The sequence below is a fragment of the Paroedura picta genome, chromosome 4 (assembly GCF_049243985.1).
Source record: "Paroedura picta isolate Pp20150507F chromosome 4, Ppicta_v3.0, whole genome shotgun sequence".
Classification (NCBI taxonomy): Eukaryota; Metazoa; Chordata; class Lepidosauria; order Squamata; family Gekkonidae; genus Paroedura; species Paroedura picta.
Window position 1 is genome coordinate 93550033 of NC_135372.1, and position 22837 is coordinate 93572869.

The 22837-nt window shown below is 44.4% G+C and overlaps 1 protein-coding gene across 6 annotated transcripts in view; it reads right to left on the reverse strand.

Annotated features, from left to right (window-relative positions):
• Positions 1–209: 209 nt before the first annotated feature.
• The window catches only part of TULP1 (TUB like protein 1), a 35323-nt gene continuing 12695 nt past the window's right edge, over positions 210–22837 (reverse strand). For all 6 annotated transcript variants that reach the window (XM_077334290.1, XM_077334293.1, XM_077334291.1 and 3 more), the window contains 10 exons: positions 22654–22791; positions 19284–19397; positions 17641–17775; positions 16549–16649; positions 15176–15346; positions 14064–14176; positions 12387–12495; positions 9643–9741; positions 7690–7861; positions 210–1002 (listed from right to left, as the gene is read on the reverse strand). In XM_077334290.1, the coding sequence (XP_077190405.1) occupies positions 869–1002; positions 7690–7861; positions 9643–9741; positions 12387–12495; positions 14064–14176; positions 15176–15346; positions 16549–16649; positions 17641–17775; positions 19284–19397; positions 22654–22791 (1286 nt within the window). In that variant the 3' untranslated portion in view covers positions 210–868. The remainder of the gene's footprint in view (positions 1003–7689; positions 7862–9642; positions 9742–12386; positions 12496–14063; positions 14177–15175; positions 15347–16548; positions 16650–17640; positions 17776–19283; positions 19398–22653; positions 22792–22837) is intronic.

The following is a 22837-nucleotide window of genomic DNA, read 5'->3' on the forward strand; positions in this document are numbered from 1 at the left end:
GCTGAAACATGACTGTCTAACTCTAAAATATCATCTGCAACTAACTGCTCTCCAGCCAGATGGTAAAATGTGGGGCTTCCTGGATAATAAATATAGGAGATGTCTTTGCACTGTCCAGAGCCTCAAATGCACTTCTGAATTCATTAGACCTATGAAAAGCAACTTATCGACAGCCTTCCAGATTAGTTAAGCAGAAGCGAGGCAGGCTATGATTTCTAAAGGGGCAAACAATAGGAGCTTTTCCTACCAGTTGCTCATTTATTGGTCATTAACAGTACAGAACAAAATACTTCCCTTTCACTTAAATTGTAAATTACCAAATACCGCCCCCCCCCCCCAATAAATCTAAGCAATACAAATGTTTCTGGGATTCAGAGTGCCAAGCCAATGCTAGCCTCAGCTGTTATGTATGCAGGAAGTGACTATTTGATAGTCTGAGATTCTTAGCTGGTTCCAAATCCCTTGAGAGTGAGTAAATTAAGTAAGAAAACACAAATGCTATAGTTTCTAAGAGTCACAGTCCAAGACACCACAGCTTAAAGCAGCTGTGTTCTGGGGTTCATCATTATTTCTCACACAAGAGCCTGTGCCAAAGATGTGGATGGGCACATCATGTAGTCAGTTAAACCGTACTCTGTGAATAAGGATTCAGGTTTACTGATTCTGTCAGGATTTCATAGAAGTCATATCCAGTTGATCCTTGCCAGGATGCAGTGGAACTCTTGTGAGGCTGTGACTGGTCCACATCTTCTCTGTTGACTTCTGTCATAAACTAATTGTTATCTGCAGGAGCCATTCCAGAGAGAAGGAATCTTGCCACCATGTCCCAGATGAAGCATACCCTGCGTGTGGGAGGATCTTTGGAGTGCTATTCGCAGGCCAACTTCCCGTCAAAGCTGGACAAGGCAATGGAAAAAGCCTGCACTGCACAAAGAGGGTAGTTGTAGTCCATGGTAAAAGCATCATCAGATATCCGGCCAAACTGCATGACAATGTAGTCAACTATAAGAAAAGAGATAAGACATTATCAGTTCAGGAGATGAACAAAATTTAGACAAAGAAAAACAGTAATGACAGCTTTTGGGCCTCTGTCTAATTTAGCACAGGCAGATATGGGGAGGTGCTAGAATATGGTACCAATGTACACTTCTGCACAGGAACATCACTCTGCTGCTTTAGCACTAATCATATGAGAAAGAAAAGCTGACCACCATCTTACAAGTAGGTGTGATGCAGCATGGAAGAGCTCTTTGCCTACCTGAACACACTTTGGGCTCTACCATAACACTGTCTTGTCTTTATTATTACGGTACTAGACCAGTAGTCAAATTACAAAGTACATAAGAACATCTGGCATGTACAAAGTACATAAAAGAATCATTGATTACTAAAATAGTATAAAATTTGAAAACATTCAAGCTATAAGAATCAACATTCTAATTTTAAAACTCACAAGCATTATCTCAAGCAATTGAGACTATCTCTACCTAAGTTGCTCTGAATCCACCCAGCTCTTCCTTGTTTTGATTGCTCTCCAAGCAAATCTGGCCACAACAGAAGTTATTTCTGTACTTTTGTCTGACAATGTGTCTTTGATCACCTCTGAGTTGTGTTTATTCTGTAGGGATGGTATAAATTCTCTCCAAGTACCAACCAGCATTTCCAATGGTGCAATCCAGGTGAAAACAGGCATGTATTCTGTCCAGACCAGAATATTGATATGTACGTCCATGTACTGGTTAAAATTGCTTTTTTCCACAAAGTCAGTCATAACACAATAGATGAGCCTGTGATCTGATTTAGCTGAAAACAACTTCCCATGCTTCTCAGCCCCTTTCTGCATTTCTGGCTTTAACAGTAAATTCAGAGATGAACCTAAGGTGCTCAGCTAATATTGTCACCTGGGGAAGGTCTTGCCTTTCCAGTGTTTCCGGTCTTGCCCTGAATGGACTGATTTTGCTATATGGATCGTATCTCTTCTTCCAGTGTCAAAGCCATTTTGCTAATATGAAGCGGAACAAAGCATTTTATCCAGTTCCCTCTTGTCCAAATGTTAAGGAGGAGAGACCATGAAGGGGAAAGAAAAGAGCAGAGCAGAGTTCAGGAGGTGACCAGCCACCTGCTGAGCAACGAACTGCTGTTTCCTCAACAGAGCTACCAAGTAAGAATATTTCTTTTCTCAGCTGGGTGACAGGGCAGAAGAAGCCGTATGTGCTGCCTCCCCCAAGAGAACTGCCCCCTCACCAGAATTCCTCACCAAAGCATTTGTGGCATTCTAGAACTCTCTCTGACTTACTGTTTTGGCCATGACTCCCTTTGTTACAAGTGAGGGTAACAAGAAATCTGTAAAAATAACTGGGGCCCCTAGCAGGTCCTTTCTGTCCTGTAACCTTACACTCTAGACAGTTACATCTCCTGATTGGGCTGGACAGGTGACAACCCGTCACTCTGCAAAACTGCTTTGCTGCTTCTGTTTGCTGTACTGAGGTGGATCCCACAGTATCCACGGCCCCAGCCCTCTTGTGGGAGATGGGAGTCCCATATATTTATTGTCTCGTTGTACTAGAGTTGTTAAACCAGATGTCTTCTGCACAACGGATTAGGCTGCAATCACCACTTGTTTGTGCGCAGGGCTAATTCCAACTTTTGCATGGAATCAGGCCAGGCCTGATTGTAGAGAAATCAGCAGGAAGAGTGGGAGCAATGCCCGACTAGGACCTGTGTTCCCTTTTATACCCTGGGATCCATCGCTGTGTATGCTGGGTCTGGGCCGTGTGTAAGGGGTAAAACGCAGGCTGTCCCCAGCCAGCCATTGCTTCTACCCTCCTCACCACCAAGCATCACTTCTGTCATCTACCCTTGCAGCCTTATTTTTTAAAAAAGAACATGAACGATCATGTTGCAACACGATTCTAAAGTAACAAAATAGCAACCCCTCTATTTGCTACCATGTTTGGTTGGCACCTTTCCTTGTTTCTATTTTTTCTTTATTTAAGTGAAATCAGGAAATGCCAGCATGTGTGTGTGTGTGTGGGGGGGGGGGAGGGGAATGGTGCAATAAAACAGCCCACTTCTTAAATCTCCTTATTTGTGTTGTAACAGTTTTGTGTTACAACTGAATCATGGTAGTTTTTAAAAAAACAAAACAAATTATTTCGGACATGAGTGGGGCGCTCAAATGGTGCTAGTAGATGATTAGGGAGTTTTCGCCACACGGCCATGATAGACGGGTAAGATAGTGGGAAGTTTTGACTTCCCGTCCCTCGGCTCTCCAGTGCGTACACAAATCCTGGGTGCAAACAGTGGGGAGAGTGGGCCAAAGGCTCCCCAAGTGGTTGCTGGAAAAAGTTCAGGAGAGCTGGGTCTCAGCAAAAACCCAGGGGGCAGCACGACATAACACCTCTGTGTGGTCGATGCCTCTGTCAACAACATGAACACAATGAATATTCACAACCTAGGGTCTTGAGCTCAGATATTTAAAATTGGTGTGAGGGGCTGATACTGATAAGGCCCATGGTGTGGCAAAATCAGGCAATCTAATTTCCCTTTCTGCACCTTTTCAAGTGTTGAAACAGAGCTGTGTGATGTGGGGGATGACACAATATCATCCAGTCCCACAGCACCACTCTCAGCAATTTAAATAGCCTAATTAACGTGGTGTTGGCATTTATGGGTTGGACCCATAGACACTGTGATAATGTGTAGTTGCCCCAAGAAAACAGTCAAACTGATGCTGGATGTTTCTGAGCTCACTGGACAATGTAGCTTGAGTCTTGTGATACATATGGCCCAATATATGCTTTAACTGGATGGAGGAGGAAGAGGTGAGTCTTAATTTTACTTTTTCTGCTTAGTGCTTCAATGCAGCTGACAACCTCTTAAATGAATTTCAGCCTCTGATGTTGCACATTCAAGGCATTAATCAGAAGCCAAGAAGAACTGCAAGAAAATCAGTGTTCCCTCGCAGAATCAGAGCCTCAGTGATCTTATCTGCTTGGCAATGTGCCTCTGCCAGCACCTCCAGTTAAGGATTAGGCCACAGGTGATGTGAAAGGCTTCTGTTTGAGACTCTGTACAGCCACTGTTAGTCTGAGTAGACAATACTGGCCTTGATGGGCCAAGACTCTGCATCAGTATAAGGTAGCTTCATGGGTATATGCAAGTGATCCAGTAAACAAAACAGCAGAGTTGTCACCTCTTAAGGGTGTCCACAGTTCCTTTTACATCACCCCTCTTAGCTGACTGCAAGCATTTTAAAGAATAACTAATGCATGGGGGGTATTCCCCCATAAAGTTTTCTGGGCAAAATTAGTGTAGTGGTTAAGAATTGTTGTTGTTGTTAGTTGTGAAGTCGTGTCTGACCCATCGTGACCCCATGGACAATGATCCTCCAGGCCTTCCTGTCCTCTACCATTCCTCGAAGTCCATTTAAGTTTGCACCTACGGCTTCAGTGACTCCATCCGGCCACCTCATTCTCTGTCGCCCCCTTCTTCTTTTGCCCTCAATCACTCCCAGCATTAGGCTCTTCTCCAGGGAGGTGGCCAAAGTATTTGAGTTTCATCTTCAAGATCTGGCCTTCTAGGGAGCAGTCAGGGCTGATCTCCTTTAGGACTGACCAGTTTGTTTGCCTTGCAGTCCAAGGGACTTGCAAGAGTCTTCTCCAGCACCAGAGTTCAAAAGCCTCAGTTCTTTGACGCTCGGCCTTCCTTATGGTCCAACTTTCACAGCCATACATTGCAACTGGGAAGACCATAGCCTTGACTAGACGCACGTTTGTTGGCAGGGTGAAGTCCCTGCTTTTTAGGATGCTGTCTAGATTTGCCATAGTGGGTAAGAATGGTGGCTTCTAATCTGGTGGGCTGGGTTTAATTCCCTGATCCTCCACATGCAGTCAGCTGAGTGATCTTGGGCCAGTCACAGTCCAGTAATCTGTGTTCTCACAGAGCAGTCCTGTCAGAGCTCTCTCAGCCTCACCTACCTCACAGGGTGTCTGTTATGGGGAGAGAAAGGGAAAGTGATGGTAAGCCGCTTTGAGACTCCTTCGGGTGGTGAAAATCAGGGTATGAAAACCAACTGTTCTTCTTCTAAAATTCTGGACAAGAATCTGAATTATACTGGAATAACATTGTATTTAAAGAGCCAGAATAATCCTGTTTATTTTTGTTGCCACAGACTAACACAGCTACCCATCTGGAGTTCCTGTCCACTGGGTGAATCAATGAATATCCGACAGTAATGGAGTGTAGCTGAAACTTCCTGGGATGCCTAATAAGTGTAGATGGAGGCTGTGTTATCTCAGGATGGCAACTCTGTGATAAAACCCTCTGAATCTAATTGGGTTAAACAGGACTAACACCAGGTGTGCATCCCTCTTCAGCAGGATCTGTGCAGTCACTGCCACCCTGCTATCTCACCCCCTTCCCCTCATCTTGTCCAATGTGAAATTTAGAGCAAATGTTTTTAAGTGAAGGATACATATTGACAGCAAGCACTGCTGACCAGTCTGAACGTAGTCTATTATATAGAGTAAACAGAAATGTACAGTCTTCACACTATATCAGTGCCTCATGTATTTCACCCGTGTTTTGAGCTCACCTAGGAGAAATCATCATCCTGAGAAACAAAACAAAAACTCCCAGATTCGCCCCTTTTCAGATGTGCCTAACAAATCCGCACGGGTGGCCAAACAGTGGCTCTCCAGATGTCCATTAACTACAATTCCCATGAGCCCCTGACAGGGGCTCATAGGAATTGTAGTCTATAGATATCTGAAGAGCCACTGTTTGGCCACCCAATCTCTGCAGTCTGTTTACCCTCATGTGCCCTCTACTGGATCATTATCATAGGACTGCAGAAGAAATTCAGGGATCACCAAATAGCACAATAATATAAGTGCGGCTGCTGTAGGGTAACCCACCCAGTCATGTCTTGTTTTCCTCTGAAATTCTCTAAAGAATTTGGATGCTTTGAGAGGTTTTTAAAAAATTCTGTGCATTCCCATGCAGTGATGGTAACCATTTACAGATTGTACAAGGGTCCTTCTGAGTGAAAAAAGGAGTGTCAAATATATGCTGATTTATCATTCTGAATATGCACGCATACTTCCTACATTGTGCATGTTTACTGTTCAGTACATAAAATATTTAGCACCTGAACAAATGGCATTTGAACTTATTCCTCTTGCCAGGATCCTAAATTCATAGTGTTGGATCCTCTGACTCCTTTCTATATTGTGAAGAGTCTTATTTCAGAGGAAGGAAACCTTGTTCTACAGGAAAAGACTCCTTCCAGAGTAAACTCCCTTCTCCAGAACAAGAGAAGGGAGTTGGAGGATCCAACCTGTGACCTTGAAAGACTTTGAAATTTATGGAGAAAAAAAAGTGCTACCTCTACAGCAAGCCTGCCTACAGTGGCTGACGACATGTATCCAACCATTCAGTTACTCTGACAGAACAGTGTTTCCACTTACAGAAGAGGTTATGTATGCCCCCCCCCAAACACTGATCCTGAAAAACTACTGACTCCCCACTGGAACAATATTTTTCAGGACTCATAGTGGCAGCAGGAGGGGAAGTTGCTCTGTGAAGTCTAACGGTAAAGTTAGACACCTGCCAGTCTGTTTGGAGCACCACGGCCTCATTTTTATGCTGGTTATGTCCAATAGCAGCATCTGGTGCTTCCTGCAGTGCTGGGTATTACTAAAAGTCCAGGAAAGGCCTCTGCAAAAGGAAGGGCCTCTTTGTGGGAAGCTAGCAGTGCAAACTGCCTTGACCATGTCAGTTCCTAGCTGAAGGAAGACCAGTATGAGTGGCAGTGTAGACTTTTGACATGCTTACACCTGAAATAAGAAGTCACCTCTCCTACCAGTTCTCTGCAGGAGCTCATCTTTATTAAAGACACACCTAGGATAGATATTGCACATGTGTGCACAGATACACACCCACATACACCCAAACACAGGAAACCTTCTCTGAAATTTGCCACATAATAAAGCTAGTTTGTTGAACTGAAAGCAAGATTCTATTTGTACTGGGAGGACCAGATGTGCCTCACTTCCAGGGTAAGCTCAACTGTCGACTGCTACTAGTACAGCAATCCAAGAGCTGCTCACCATGCCAGAAGGAAGGGACCAGTCCAAGTCGTCCTTCTGTGTTGCTGGCTTTCTGTTTGCTGGCTTTCTGGAGAGCCAGCTTGGTGTAGTGGTTAGGAGTGTGGACTTCTAATCTGGCAAGCTGGGTTGGATTCTGCACTCCCCCATATGCAGCCAGCTGGGTGACCTTGGGCTCGCCATGGCACTGATAAAGCTGTTCTGACCGAGCAGTAATATCAGGACTCTCTCAGCCTCACCCACCCCACAGGGTGTCTGTTGTGGGGAGAGGAATGGGAAGGCGACTGTAAGCCACTTTGAGACTCCTTCAGGTAGAGAAAAGCGGCATATAAGAGCCAACTCTTCTTCTTCTTCTAAATGGAGAACATGCTGCAGGATTCTCTGTGGCACTGCAGAGTGTTCCTAGCTCCATTCTCATGCTCATGCAGGGGTGCCCTTGTTCTGCCCCTGTGCTGCAGAGCTTTGAGCAGAACAGCAACTAGTTTTCAGCTACCCCTCTTGGACACCTTAAATTAGAGCCATGTGGATACACCAGAGAAAATCTATTCACTCCCAAGGGCATCTGTTCTAAGGAACTTACGGTCATTGCTGTGCACAATCTGGAAATTCTTGACAGAGGCGTGGGTGACCCTGCCATGGAAATTCAGCACATAGGACTGGGTCTCATCATTCCATGATGGAGATTTGTTGTGCAGTTCAATTAAATTTTCCATTGTCTTGTTTTGCCATCTCTGGAGCAGCCCATCATTATCCTGGGGACAAGTGAGATAAGCACCAAAGTGAGGCACCTAAGAAAGAAAGACTATAACTGACTCCATTAAGTCTTCTGTCTGAAAAAGCGGCTTTAAATGTATATCCTGAAACTCTTGTTGGTCCCTAAGGTGCAACTGAACTTGAATCTAACATGAAGAGAGTTTCAGAGGGCAGCCATGTTGGTCTGTAGTAGAATCACTAGATATGAGTCCAGTTACAACTTAAGAGAACCATAAGACTTTGGAGGAATGAGCTTTCAAGAGCTCCGTTTGTCAGATATGTGACCAAATAGTTGGCAAAGGGTCCTTGGACCCCTAAAGTCTTGCTGGCCTCTAAGGTGCTACTGGACTTGGATCTAGTTAACTGCCTCCAGGAATCCTACCATTTCTGTACATGAGTGTATCTCCCTGTCAGTACTATCAGAGAGGAGTACAGCAATGGCAAGCCTGCCAGTTTGGGTGACGTTAAGTCCGTACCCCCCTCCCATCCCTAGTGCTGGGTTCAGCTATGTTAAGGCCTCCACTCATTCTGCATCAGAACCTGCACAAGATGTATAAATAGCACCTTTGTCTTGCTTCTCTTAAGGGCAAACAAGGCAGCTTGCACAATGTAGGCAGTATTAATATTAAGGTACCAAGGCATTAGAGCCTCTTGTGGCGCAGAGTGGTAAGGCAGCCGTCTGAAAGCTTTGCCCATAAGGATGGGAGTTCAATCCCAGCAGCCGGCTCAAGGTTGACTCAGCCTTCCATCCTTCCGAGGTCGGTAAAATGAGTACCCAGCTTGCTGGGGGGTAAACGGTCATGACTGGGGAAGGCACTGGCAAACCACCCCGTATTGAGTCTGCCATGAAAACGCTAGAGGGCGTCACCCCAAGGGTCAGACATGACTCGGTGCTTGCACAGGGGATACCTTTACCTTTACCTTTACCTTTACCTTTACCTTTACCAAGGCATTACTTGCAAGTTTAGACTTCTGGGGTGGAATTCAAGCAAATTCACTGGCAGTCTTCAAGCAAAGGTTGGATACACACTTTTCTTGGATGCTTTAGGATGCTTAGGGCTGATCCTGCGTAGAGCAGGGGGTTGGACTAGATGGCCTGTATGGCCCCTTCCAACTCTATGATTAAAAAAAAAAAGAATCGGGGACCTATGAATGAAAATCCTTAGCTGATACCCCCACGGATTCCTGTCTGCTCATTCTGTCCTGTGAAAAGTGTAGGAGACAGATGAAATCTGCAATTATTATTTATTGTCTTTTTTTTTTACCATTACTTATCTGTACCTCACTCTTCCTCAGGCCATTTTCAGAAGGCTCTCATTTTATCCTCAGAACACCCAAGAGATGATTCTTTTCCTTTCTTTCTTACCTGCCTGCCTACTTGATACTTTGCCCCCCTGCTAAACTCCACTCTCCTCACTCAAATGTCTTCCTGGTCAGTTTGGTTTTCCTGTCATGGGGATTCCTGTGGTACCCTTGCAGCACAATAGGGACAGAACTGGAAAGGCTGGCTGCCCTTCCCACTTCACAGTTGCTAGTGTCTGAGCCTCTTGGTAAGGCTGGACCTCGAGAGCATGTTCTGCGTGTCTCTTGGCTTCTTGCATGATCTTCCTCTTGAAATTAGAAACTCACTCTAGAGGTGTAAAGCATGACTGAGATTCAACCTGTGTAATTCTGAGGCCTTCTTACATTTGTCCCTTATTATTGCATGCTTTGCTAATATGGAGCATCATGTACACGGATGTTACTCAAAATGAAACTGTATCTTTGGTCAGTGACTCACATTTCGGGGTCGGATTGGAATTCTTTCATTGTCTGAATCCATTCCAGGGATGATCACTGTCATTTTTCGAGGTCCTTTGAATCCCAATACATTTGTCTCCTGAAACAGATCCCCCCCCAAATTATCCAGAACTTGTGTATGAGAGCGGTGGTATAAAAGAGAAATGCTGATCACCACTTCGGGGCCAGTGGGTGAATTTCCTCCAGGCCGGACTGACCCGGGATTCTGGTTTGGGGAGGGGGCATAATCTAGGCATGGAACTGGGGTCACTGCTAGTTGGGAATTTCTTGCATTCTGTAGGGAGTGGACTAGACTACTCTGCATGTCGCTTCCAACTCTATGGTTCTGTGATTCTAGGGCCTATCATGCTTAGCTGCTGAGATCTGATGGGATTGGACTTGCCTGGGCTGTCCAGGTTGGGCTGTTTCAAAGGATGCATAACAGGTGATGCACTACTCTTCACTGGACTGATGCTAAAGATGTATACAGGTTTGGAAAAGATCTGTGCTTAAAGACATAAGATATGTCTGTGGCTGTTTTAGATAAATATTTGGAAACTTCAGCTGCTCCTGAGTATGGTGACCAGGTAGCATGCTACAAAGGGTTGCAAAGAATATTCAATGCCAGTTCTCAAAGGGCTACACTGGCTTCCATTTTCTGGGCACATTTCAAAGGCTTGAAATATTATCTCTGTGTGTTTTAAATCTTTGCTTATGGTATCATTGACTGTGAATATAATAAATGCTCATGTTAAACAGGGGCTCCTTGCTGTTGTAGAAATTACCATCTAGAGAGGTGTGTCAAGCTCCTTCCTCATTAAACTTTAGGAGAAGGATTAAGATCTCTGGCTCTTCAACTAGTTCTGTTGTGCAGAATGCCAATAAATATTTTTAGAACATATACTTTTTCTGTTTGATTAAGCTCATTGTGCTTTTGTGATATTTACTGAGTGGGATGTTGTTTTGCTTTATCTTTTTGTAAATCTTTTTGGAAGACTCAGCTATAATTAAATTATGCTTTTATAAAATAAAGGAATGTACGAAGTCTATACAGAACTCATATGAGCCATAAGAACAATAAGACCGCCTGTCTTTTGAAAGTCTGCATTCTCCTTTGTCTGTCTTTGAAAAAACACAGCAGGCATGGTTGCTTCACTCCCCAAAGTTACACCCTGTGGAGTGGACATTGTGTATTGCCCATGAGTCAGAGTATATTTGATCTTCCATTTGGATGGACCTTATGGCCCATTTAGGGGCAGTTTTTACAATGTGCTGAAATTGCACAGAATTCTCCTGGCACAGAGTACAAAAACAGAAAGCCAGTGTGGTGTATTGGTTAGAGTACTGGGAAGACCTCAGTTCAAATTGCCTCCTGGTGCCTGTTTACACATTACAGAGTACACAGGCTGGATCAGGGATTCCCATCCTATCTTTTATGTAACAATCAGACTTGAGTTCTCCTCTGTTCTTGAGCATGTGGTGCCTAATTCAAATGCTATCTCTTGGAGAGAATGAACTTCAACCCCTCCCAACCATTTCTGGATTTGAAAAGATCCTGAGCATGTTGAGAAAACCCACCAGTGTACATGTGGCCAAGCAGCAATCTGCAAAGTCCCATTTCAGGTTGGGAAAATCATGCAGGATGTAGGGGAAGGCTGAAGCCCCTTCTTCACCTGCACCACATTCATGATCTGAATCAGGCACTGCACATGCAGCATCCAAGAGGAGAACCCACAGTTTCTGCCTGTTACACAAGATAGAGTGGGGACCCGGACCTCACCTGTACACTCTGCAATGGGTAAACTGATTGCATGCATCAGTCCAGAAGTCAAAAATAGAAATCCAAATAGCACAAATCTATTAGGTTTTTTTCGTATTTAATGAATGTATTTCTAATTGTCAACTATCAGTATCCATTAATTTCCAAATATCAGAATTACACAAATAACATAAATTGTGCATCTTCAATGTAGAGAAAGTTACTTCATCTTTTGTTTGGATATGATAGCCCCTAGTGGACAGAAAAACACAGATCTTACATGTTATTTATAACTCTGACATCTTGCTACTGACCCATGGTCCTTTAATTAAAATAGAGTGCTAACATCTGTGTTATCAGGGCATGCTTTTTAAGAACAGCTTTAGACAGTGTAAATGGGCATGTGAGGCGAAACGGTCCTGTCAAAAACAGATCTCTTGCCTAAGTGATTCATGTTCTTGTCTCATATTCCAAGTGAAATGTGATAACTGTGAAACATTCAGGTATGTTGCTGATTGGATTTGTTTTTGCTGGATGCATAATTTATGTTATTTATGTAATTCTGACACTGCCTAACTGTAGATATTGACTGGCAATCACTGGTGAAGATACAGAAAGCGGGATAAGAATACCTGGGACCCCGTTTGGTTGCCGATATCTAGAAATTAATGGATACTGATAAGTTGAAAATTAGAAACACATTCATTAAATAAGAAAAAAAAGACTTTTAATGCATTTGTGCCATTTGGATTTGGATTTTTGATGAGAAATCTATGGTGTTCTTTCTATTCAGGGCCTGGGCCAGTCTTTGTCATCACTCAAAGAGACGTGGTAGACTGGAGTTGAAATTGCTCACATCACCCTGAGCTCCTGGGAGGACGAACAGAATAAAAACATGGGGGAGGGAGAGAGAGAGAGAGAAGTTGAGCAAGGGGTTTCTCAGAATGCAGATGGAGGGGGAAAAAACTCACAGGCTGGTGACTTACATAAATAACTGCTGCGAGTTCCTGGCGTGCATTTGACCAGTCAGAGTTTGCTCTGTCAGGATTTACGCCATTATCAAACACCGTAAATCTTGTGCCCATCAAATTGGACCTAAAAGTGAAACAAATCCCAAAAGTACAGAAATCGTGGGGGTTAGAAAGAGATGACGTCAGCGTAGTTCCCCAGTATTCTGTTTTAATAAACATCATTCCATTCTCACATTACACTTGAAGCTCACGTAGGTTGCAGCATGTGTGAGTGGGTGGGTGGAAGTGTGGATGGGATAAAGAGGGCATGGAAGGGTCACTCAGGAAGCCTGCAGGGCTTCTAGGACATTTTCCAACCTGAAACAATCCCAGGAAGCACTCTTTGAGGAAACTCACATGGTCCCTGGGATACGCATGGGCCACCTCAACAGGCCAAGTACCCTCCTCCCCCAGCCAGGACTGTTTCAGGCTGGGTACTCTGTATGGGGCGTTTATTTGCACAAGGACTTCTTGGCACTTCCTTCTAAAGGCCTCCTGGGTCTAGAATGTCATTGATCTCATGAATGCAGCCCCCCCCCCCCAGTACTGCAGCATTTCAGATGGAACAGAAGGATCTGCTCTCTGCAAAAAAGAAATGCAGTGCGGTGCTTCTAACAGAATAAATCATGCACCACAGTGACTGTCTTTTCCAGAAACAGATAAATATCCTCACAGCAGAAACAGCAGCCCCCTTGGGGGACAAGATGGTTCAGGATCCTCAGTCTGCTGGTACTTGGGGCCTACGGTAAGATAGCGAACTAGGAAGCCAGCTACAAACAACTGTTTGTTGACTCCTCTCCATTAGCTCTCAGGGCACAACCAGGGGCAGCCGTGGCAAGAAGCAGGCCCACCGCAATGCTTCCTTGTGGCCAGGTGTGGAGGTGATGCTGCAAGCACAGCAGACAAGAGGCTTGTGTGGGAGGGGGAAGGATGGTCTTGGCCAATCTGCTGGTTTCATACTCCTTGCCAGTGACAGGGGCTGGTGTTCCTTTTCTTTCCCATTCTGTCCAAAGAGGCCTTTGAAGCCTTGGCATACTCCACCTTGGCTAGCTCTCAGGAATGAGTCCCAGGCCTAGATTCATTAGATTGCTGGTCCATCCCGTGCATCCTCAAACACCAGCCCCCATGATTAGAACTGGGAATCAGACGTGTGTTGATGGTTGTGAGAACTATCAGTGGGGTAAGCAAAACACCTATTTCTTTAACAGATGTCTAATTTTTACTAATTAACACCAGGCTGTAACAACCTACTTAGCATGCCAGATTTGCTCATTATTCAAGCCTTTGGATCTGCCTTTGTTCCCAGGGATATGACAAAGCTGACTTCAGTTTATTAAGAGATTTTCCCTTCCTGTGGAAAAAGCAGGGAATGCAAGGAAAGGCCAGCTGGTGGCACCGTGGAGCAGCTGAAGGAAGCCAAAGGAGGAAGTCTTGTAGATTTCCAAAGTCCACACTCTGCAATGCTAAACATACTTAAGGGTCATTCTTTTATTCCCCACTCTTGGAATGTGTCTTAGCTGAGTCCCCAAATGGAAAGCAGTCACAAGTCTTTCCCAGACATCCAACCTGGCATTAAAAGGGACACCTTGTATTATTTGATGGCATAGCCAAAAATATCCTGGATTTTAACCATCGTGATATGGCAGCTCTAACCTCAGTTTTCCAATGAAGTTCCCTCCATCCCGAGTCAGGTCAGTTGGATCAACAGAAACCAGGTAATTAGAGGTCTTGCTCTTTTTGCGTTTCCGACCAGCCAGCAGGAAAACCTATGAAAAACAGGAGGAAAACTGCTGCTAACCACATTCAGTTAGTTGCAGTTCCTGAGTGCAAAGCACTCCTCAGCAAATAAAGTGGTGATCAAAGTCTTTTTACAAAGGTGGTTCCAATGATCAAAGAAGGATCTGCATGCACATAAAAATTCCCAACTTGAGCAGAATGACATCAGAGCCACAAACTTGTCCAAGAGTGCAGCAACTCTTTCGTGACCTGGGAAATCTGCTGCTTCTCTGTCTCCTAAAAAGGAATGGATGATCTAGCCTCAAGTGGCTGCTCCCTTGTCACATTGCTCAAGCAAGGAACTGCTGCTGGGCAGAATAGCGAATGATGCAGAAGTGAATGAGTTGACCCCTTGATATCACTGGGCTTAGAAGGTTGTAGCTCTGATTACAATTGCTGGTCTCAGGAATGGAAGCTCTTCTTCATGCTATTGGCCACTGGCTATGTACACTTGCCTCCCTTTTACAGGAGACTGCAAAATGGTGAAGGTAAAGTGGAATCAGGTAGGGGATTTAGAGTAATACCGTAGACCTCCTCATCCTCCAGTCCCATTCAATTGCTGGGTTGTACATATAAAGAAGAAGAGGTTCAAGCTTTGTGTCTTTTGTAAAACTCCACCACCACCTGATGCCCAGTCTAGTCATTGGTAATCTGGCTAGGTAGGCTCAAGATGGTTCATTGTCACAACATTGCATAATCAGCTACATTCTCATTAGCCCAACTAGATGCTACATTTTCCACAGAGCACTAATAGGGACATGTAAAGATCATGCCTACTTGCTCATTGACCTGTTGCCTTAATAGGTGGGGGCCACTGCCTTCACCTGCTCATTTTCATTCCTTTCCTGTCCCGTTGAAGAGACCCCATCATTGTACAAAGAACTCCTCTCAACAATAGTCCATTTAGTAGACCTTTTCTCCATTCCCAGTGGGATTTCCTTACAAGGTACTCATTCTCCACATGGCAAAGTCGATCCTTAGCTTCTTACCTTTTTATCATTATCAAGGTGAAGGTAGTAGGTAGGATAGAGGCCCCGATCCATCCCCTTCTTATCTCGAGTAACCCGACACTTGATAGTCACCCCCTGAGGAGCTGGCTGTATCACAAATTCCTCCAGATTGTCCACTTCAATGATAGGAGACGGTGCTCTTTCTTCTTTCTATGGTCCAGCAAAGAAGGAGAGTTTGTTTCTGTGAACACATTCTCCTGGGACTGTCATCACAACACAAGCACACACAACCCACAGTTCTTGTTTGTTTGTTTTTTCCTCCCATACACAACCCCATCCTCAGTTGCCTTTGTTTTGGGTCCTTGGTTGACCTTTTCTTCCCAAATTATATTACAATAGATCCACATTCTGATTGCCTAAGAAGCCATAGCATAAATCTCTAAGACCATCTGAAAATGTAACCATCTGAAAATATCAATTTTGGTCATCGAAATGTTTGATTAATCAGAGAGTCATTTATTTTAGTACATTTTACCCCACCTGTCTATTATAAAAAGCTCAGCAGCTTACAATAGAAACAACCACCAGAAAATAAAAGAAGAGATTAAAATATCTAAAAGAGCAATATAAAAATAGTAACCCAAAATGACCCACCATTATCCACATGGCAGCTAAACAGGTTGCAGGCTATCAGGCTTTAAGCAGGTAATTATAAGTGTTTTAAAATTCATAATTTGGGCCTTATATAATTTATAATTGGGTTCAATGAAGTTTTCTGTGTAGGAAAAATCCAGGTGACAGTGAAGGGGACATGAATTGTGATTTGGCTGGATCCCAGCTGCTCCAGATGTAAATTCATTACCTAGGCAGAAAGCTAAAGAGCAGTGGGAGGAAATACATCTGCATAGGAACAGACTACATGAATGTGCAACAATTCCCTCCTTTCTCTACTTTCTTTTTTAGTGCACAGAGGTGGTTGGCACCATTAACATACTGTAGTCAGCCAGATTGCAGGTGCTTCTGCTTTAGGTAAGATATGTAGTTGCTTGCTGTAGTAAACTAGATAGTAAAGAGTTAACTGAAGCCTGATTAGGAGTGGAGGGAAACTCCACCCCTCAAATTATTCTTTTTCCTTACTTTCATTTTCCTAAATTAGCTGGAGCTAGGTTGCAAATAAAGAAGTTGTGTTCTGCAGCTCCTGCGAGCATCGGGATATACTGATTATAAAATTGATGACGAGGTGCAAACATGGCTTCATATGGAAAAATTGAGGAGTTTGATTCAGAAAAGGAGGAATGGCAACTATAGTTGTCTAAAGAAACAGGTCTTAATGCTCCTGTGGTTCACATGCCATCAGAGCTTAAAAGGCCTTGGGGCTCCCAGTGCCCATATGAACACTCCCAAGGAGCTACCTTCTTGGACTTCTTTCCTTTTCCTTTCTTGTTGGTGTTTTTCTGAGCTGTTTCTGTTGGGGGGTCATCTTCACTTTCATTTTCAGTATTTTTGGCAACACCTGAAGGCAAAAGAACACTGTGCTCAAAAGGAACCCAATGAGATGTGGCCTAAAGATATACCCAGATTTGGCATGGAAGGGAAGAGTCAGTAGGGCATAGTGGCTATAGTCCCAGGCTAACCCTAGGGAGATGTAAGCTCAAATCCCTACTTGGCTTCTTGGATGGCCTTGGGCCAGTCATTCTCCACCTTTCAGCCTAACCTAACTTACAGGGTTATTGTGAGGATAAAGGTGGTGGATGGAGGGAGAGATACATATGATGTCCTTCGGATAAAGGAATAACAGTGAATGGACAGATAAACCTGTGGCCAAACATACACACATAATAACAGTTGAGCCTGCCTCTGTGTAACAACCCTCATGTTGCTTGGTGGTTTCCTAGCTAAGTACTGACTATGGCTTTCCCCACTTTGCTGCCAAACTCGAACCAGCTTGAGCTTGTCTGGTCTATTCAAGCTTCTACAGAATAATATCCCAAGTCACACCTGACTAATGGAGACCCCTCTTGGGATTATCAGGGAATGAGATGAGCAGAGGTTGTTTGCCATTGACTTCCTCTGCAGAAGCAGCCTTAGAGCCCTTGACTTCTGGCTAAGCCTGAATGTGGAGGTGGCAAATGGGCAATGCACATTAACCCAGAAACATTGCTAACATGGCCACATTTGGAATTCTTCTTATAGGGGTGAGTGAAAGTACAGGGCAAACAGGATTGGATGTCACTCCCCAAAGTTAGTAATATTTTAGATCAAGAAGCAGTAGTAGAGGCAGAATGAATGTAAACCAGAGCCACAAAAAGATGAATTTGTTAATAAAGACCTCAAGCTCAACTAGGCATTGGTGGTACTGCCCTCTTTCCAATTACAAGCCTAGAGTCTCCTTTGCATGACGCCTTCTGGCAGTTCGTTTTGGTACTTTCCCTCTATCAACCACCAGGGGCTGTGAAACTCATCAAGAAGAACCTTCTTCCAGCAAGGTTGGATGCTGTACTTACCCTTCTTTTTAGTTTTCTTATCCTTAGGGCCTTCTCCTCCAGCCTGAAACATGGATGCTGGGCTTTTCTTTTTCTCAGGCTTTGTTGGCTTGGTGCTTGAATCAGATTCATCTTCAGCCTCACTGCTTTTCAGAACTACAGTTATTAAGGGAGAGATTTGGATCAAGAAAACAATCTTTATAATACCTAGCAATACGGTCATGGAATCTCCTCTCAAGCCCTCACTGAGTGTGAACCAGCCGTGTTGTTTAACATCATATTTGGTTAAAATGCAAGATCTGAACAATGGCACTGGGGAGCAGTGTCATGCATTCATGCTCCATTGGGGGTTGCATCCTCATTGTTCTTTTAAATTCTGTGGGGATTCTCGTGAGGTCAAATTAACAGGCAGCACTTTGTCTCCTCCTGTCACTTTGGCCTTGCCTCTACCCTTTAGGGCTCCTGTGAACCTCAAGTTGGAGAACTGTAGCATTCCTCTCCCCTGTATTTTTTCAGATAAGATGGCCTTCCATTCTTTGCCTATTTTCCCCAGAATGCTAGACTCTTGCATCTAGAGTGATTGAACTGTGAATTTGTCAGCAGCTAAGGCTGACAAGACAGGTTTTCAAGAGCTTAATCCAGATAATCTGTACTTTTTCTTCCTTCTTTTAAATTTTTGTAACAAATGTTCTGATAAGCTCAAAAGCTTGCGTAAGGTTTTCTGTCAACTTGGTTGGTCCTAATAAAAGATATTGCTTGGATTTTGTTTCTATCTTTGCTCCAAAACACTGTAAAATGTGGTGGAGGAAAGTGCTGTCGAGTTCCAGTTGATTTATGGCTACCCCATAGAGTTTTCATGGCAAGAGATGTTCAGCAGTGGTTTGCCATTGTCTTCCTGCACCTAGCAACCCTGGAATTCCTTTGTGTTCTCCCAACTAAAGGCTGATCCTACTTAGCTCTTGATAAGACTGGGCTAGCCTGGGCTATGCAGGCTTATGGTTGTACAAGCCACTATTTTATGACTGGCTCCACCTACACAGTTGCCAGAAGTAGGTTATTATGGCCGCTGAACCTTTTCCTGGTGGGCCAATGGCCTAGGGAGCCTCCTCTACTCAGCTGCCCCTGTCTGGGCCAGTTTGCATGTGGCAAAGGTACTTCCTGGACAAGATGCATGGGGCAAAAGCACTGCCTAGGTGAGCTGAGCCATGTGTGATGGGACAGAGGGTCTGTGAGGCCTGGCTGAATCCTGCATTAAAGACGCTGCCCAGCTGAATTGCATGTGTGAAAGGTGCTGCCTGGCAAAGTGGGGCAAACTGAGCAGGCACCAAAGACGCTTGCTAATGGCAAATGGCAGCCCCAAGTGGTGCCCTCTCCTCAGCACCACTGCTCTGGTTGCCTTGCTTGCCTTCCCCTGCATTTCCCTCACAAAGGAGGGAGGGAGGGAGGGAGGGAGGGAGGGAGGAAGTGCAGGAAGCTGCTCTCTCCCTCTTTGACGGTGGCTTGGTTCACACCCAGGCCCATGACAGGTGGACGTAGGTTAGCAGCTGGCCTTGGACACCAAAACTCTTTGGGCTAGCCCTGTTTATCACCCATGAAGGCATCTGAATCAGGGGCTCTGTTGGCCAAGACCAGCACTCTAACCGCCAAACTATTCTGACACTCACCTTTCTTTTTGACTTTTTTGTCTTTCTTGTCCCCATTAACTTGGAACACAGAAGGTGGTTCCTTCTTCGGTGTCTTTGCAGTTTTGGTCTTGGCATCAGGTTCACCTTTGTCTCCTATTAAGATATAGAGAGGTGAAAAGTATTCATTTTATGAATAGCTGGGGTTGGAGCTGTAGAAGAGATGACAATGAGTGCAATTGGGATCAAAAGATCTCAAAAAGGAGACGAGTCAAGGCAGAGTGAAGGAGGGAATCGAGTACAGTAAGGATAGAAGTGAATTTAAACAACTGGGAATTAAATAATACAAAAGTGAGAAATGGAGCAAAACTGAAGAAAGACTATTGTGTGAAGGGAGCTGAAGGGGGTCGACAGGCTCACTCTTATTCCTTTTGCTGTACTCTTGGCCTGCTGAAACAGTGTTTGCAGGTTCCTGAAGAACAACAAAAGCCTGCAGAGTCTGTTTCAGCAGACATGATAGGAGCTCTGAATAAAGATGCTGCTTAGCACAGATGGCTCTTTGAATTATGTTTGTGGTGAAAAGAAAGCAAGAAAAGGAGGGGAAGGATGGATATAGGGAGGGCAGGAGAGATGACTGCAAAATGAAAGTCAAGAAGAGTCCTTCTGTAATCCTCATCCTGCCCATTGGAGCAGCTATTTCTTCCTAGGTGCTGTTCCTTAACCACCTTGCCCATGGACCCAAATCTCTTCAGGTAATGATAGCCACCATTGGCTAGAGTTTCTCTTGACCGACCCCTGCTCTACTCCATAACTCCATGAGTTCAGATATGGGGTCTCAGTATTTGGTCCTAAATGAGTTGACAGAACCTTAGCTGTACATTGCTTAGCCTCATTACATTATTTCTGTTCCTTCCCCTTCCCAATCAGAGGCCCTTATAGCCTTTCAATCTACCTCTTCCTCCTCATTACACACACCTCTGACTCTAAGGTAGAGGACATTCATTGCATCCATTTTCCAGTGACCAAGTGAGGCTCAGAAAATCCGAGTGAATTGTTCAGGATCACAGAGGGACTCTACCACAGAAGGCTGTTTTGACTCATGCTGCTGCTGCTGCTGCTGTAATCCTGATTCTTCTTGTCTGGCCTGCCATCAGTAGCTTAATGGTTGAAACTCTTGTAGCTCATGACTTTGTTCCTGGTCCCTCAGGGAGTCAAGCTAATCCCCCCCCAACCAGTTTCAAAACCTAGTCACAGTGGCTGGATGGATGGATTTCTCTTGCCTAGTCATGAAGATGTCATAATGTGTCATAATGATGCACTGGAATTCTGACTAAGACAACAAAACAGGTAAAGTACTAATGGCAAAACTGAACCAGGAACAGATATCTGAAAACACACCAGTCCCAATACTGATATTTTCCACTGGAACACAGAATTAGCTGAATAAGGATGGAGTGAGGGCTTCCAAAATATTCCATCCCATTAAAGTAGCAACCATAACAATAAGGCACATTTTTTGTTCTGGGTATATTTGTCAAAGGATATTTTTGAACATTTGAAGGCCCTGTAATGTTATGCCAGTGATATTACAGGGATGTCTGATGTATTTTGGGAATTGAACACATTAAGCTATCTTGTACTGAATCAGATTTATGGTCTACCAAGGTCACTTTTGTCTTCTCTGACTGGCAGTGTTTCTGCAGGGTCTCAGACTGAGGTCTTCCACATCACCTACCACCCGATCCTTTGAGCACATGCATCCAACACTGTGCCCACCTCTCACTGGAGCAAGTTGAAGATGCTGAGGAGCCTGTCTTAGGTCCCTAGTTCTTTTCACAGATGCATAGTTCTCAGAGGTTCTTAGGGAGAGGAAAACACCCCAAACCAATTTCTCATTATGTTCCTGCTTGAGGACGTCACTCTTGCGACCAGCCTTTATCCCCTTCAGATGACAGAGGATCTCCAGCTTCCTTAAATAACTCTTTCTCTCTTGCTGCTTATTTTGTCCTGAATTGCTGCTTGAAAACATACCTGGTTCTATCTCATTTTCTTCCATCAAATAATTGCTCAAAGCTGTCTTCTTCACATGACCTTTGCCATATCTTTTTATGTCCATGCTCCACTGCAGCCAGTCTTTATAACTGTGCAATTACATTTACCCACCTTCATGGGTCAGCAGCCATCCCTGCCCCGGGGTTTTTCTCTCTTCCCACTAAGGAAGGGTCATCATCTCAGTGGCAGACCAAGCATCTTCCTTGCGGAAGGTCCATAGTTTCAATGCTCTTCAGTTAAGTGGTCTCAGTTAACAGGTGTTGGGAAAGACCTTTATCTGCTGAGACTCTGGAGATGCACTGCCAGACTGAGTGGCTTATAATCTAACTTGTTATAAGATAGCTCCATGTGGGGAGCCCAGGCTGACCTGATTTTGTCAGATCTTAGAAACTAAGCTGGCTCAGTTCTGGCTGGATGGGAGCCCACGAAGGAAGACCAGCAGGCTTCTACGCTTCTAGGTAACACTGTGTGTGAACGAGACCTTGGGGTACTTATGGATTGTAAACTAAACATGAGCAGGCAGTGTGATGCAGCGGTAAAAAAGGCAAATGCCATTTTGGGCTGTATCAACAGAGGCATCACATCAAAATCACAAGATGTCATAGTCCCATTGTATACGGCACTGGTCAGACCACACTTGGAGTACTGTGTGCAGTTCTGGAGGCCTCACTTCAAGAAGGACGTAGATAAAATTGAAAGGGTACAGAGGAGAGCAACGAAGATGATCTGGGGCCAAGGGACCAAGCCCTATGAAGATAGGTTGAGGGACTTGGGAATGTTCAGCCTGGAGAAAAGGAGGTTGAGAGGGGACATGATAGCCCTCTTTAAGTATTTGAGGGTAGGATGCTGTTCCCATTGGCTGCAGAGGAGAGGACGCGCAGTAATGGGTTTAAACTTCAAGTACAACGATATAGGCTAGATATCAGGAAAAATTTTTTCACAGTCAGAGTAGTTCAGCAGTGGAATAGGCTGCCTAAGGAGGTGGCGAGCTCCCCCTCACTGGCAGTCTTCAAGCAAAGGTTGGATACACACTTTTCTTGGATGCTTTAGGATGCTTAGGGCTGATCCTGCGTTGAGCAGGGGGTTGGACTAGATGGCCTGTATGGCCCCTTCCAACTCTATGATTCTATGATTCTAGGGTTGCTATGCAGAGGCAGGGACCGACAAACCACCTCTGAATGTCTCTTGCCTTGCAATACTCTACAGAGGTCCCTGTAAATCAGCAAAATTATCTGTTTAGATTGTAATTGCACCAAGGGTAAGAAGCTATCTATCTTTGCAGATATAGCTCTGCTAGCTGCTGAAAATGTACTGCTAGTTCCAGTACTGCTGCTGCTAAGAACAATAATTTTTCACTGACCTTTACTTTTGGACTTCTTTTCCTTACTGTCACCAGCTGGGATGTCTTTATTGATCTTCTTCTTCTGTTTTTTTGGGGGATCTTCACTTTCTACCTCTTCCTCCTCATCGTCTTCATCTTCCTCATCTTCAGAGACCTCTGGAAGTTTGGGGTTTGGACAAGCAGGAGTTGAAAAAGGGAAGAA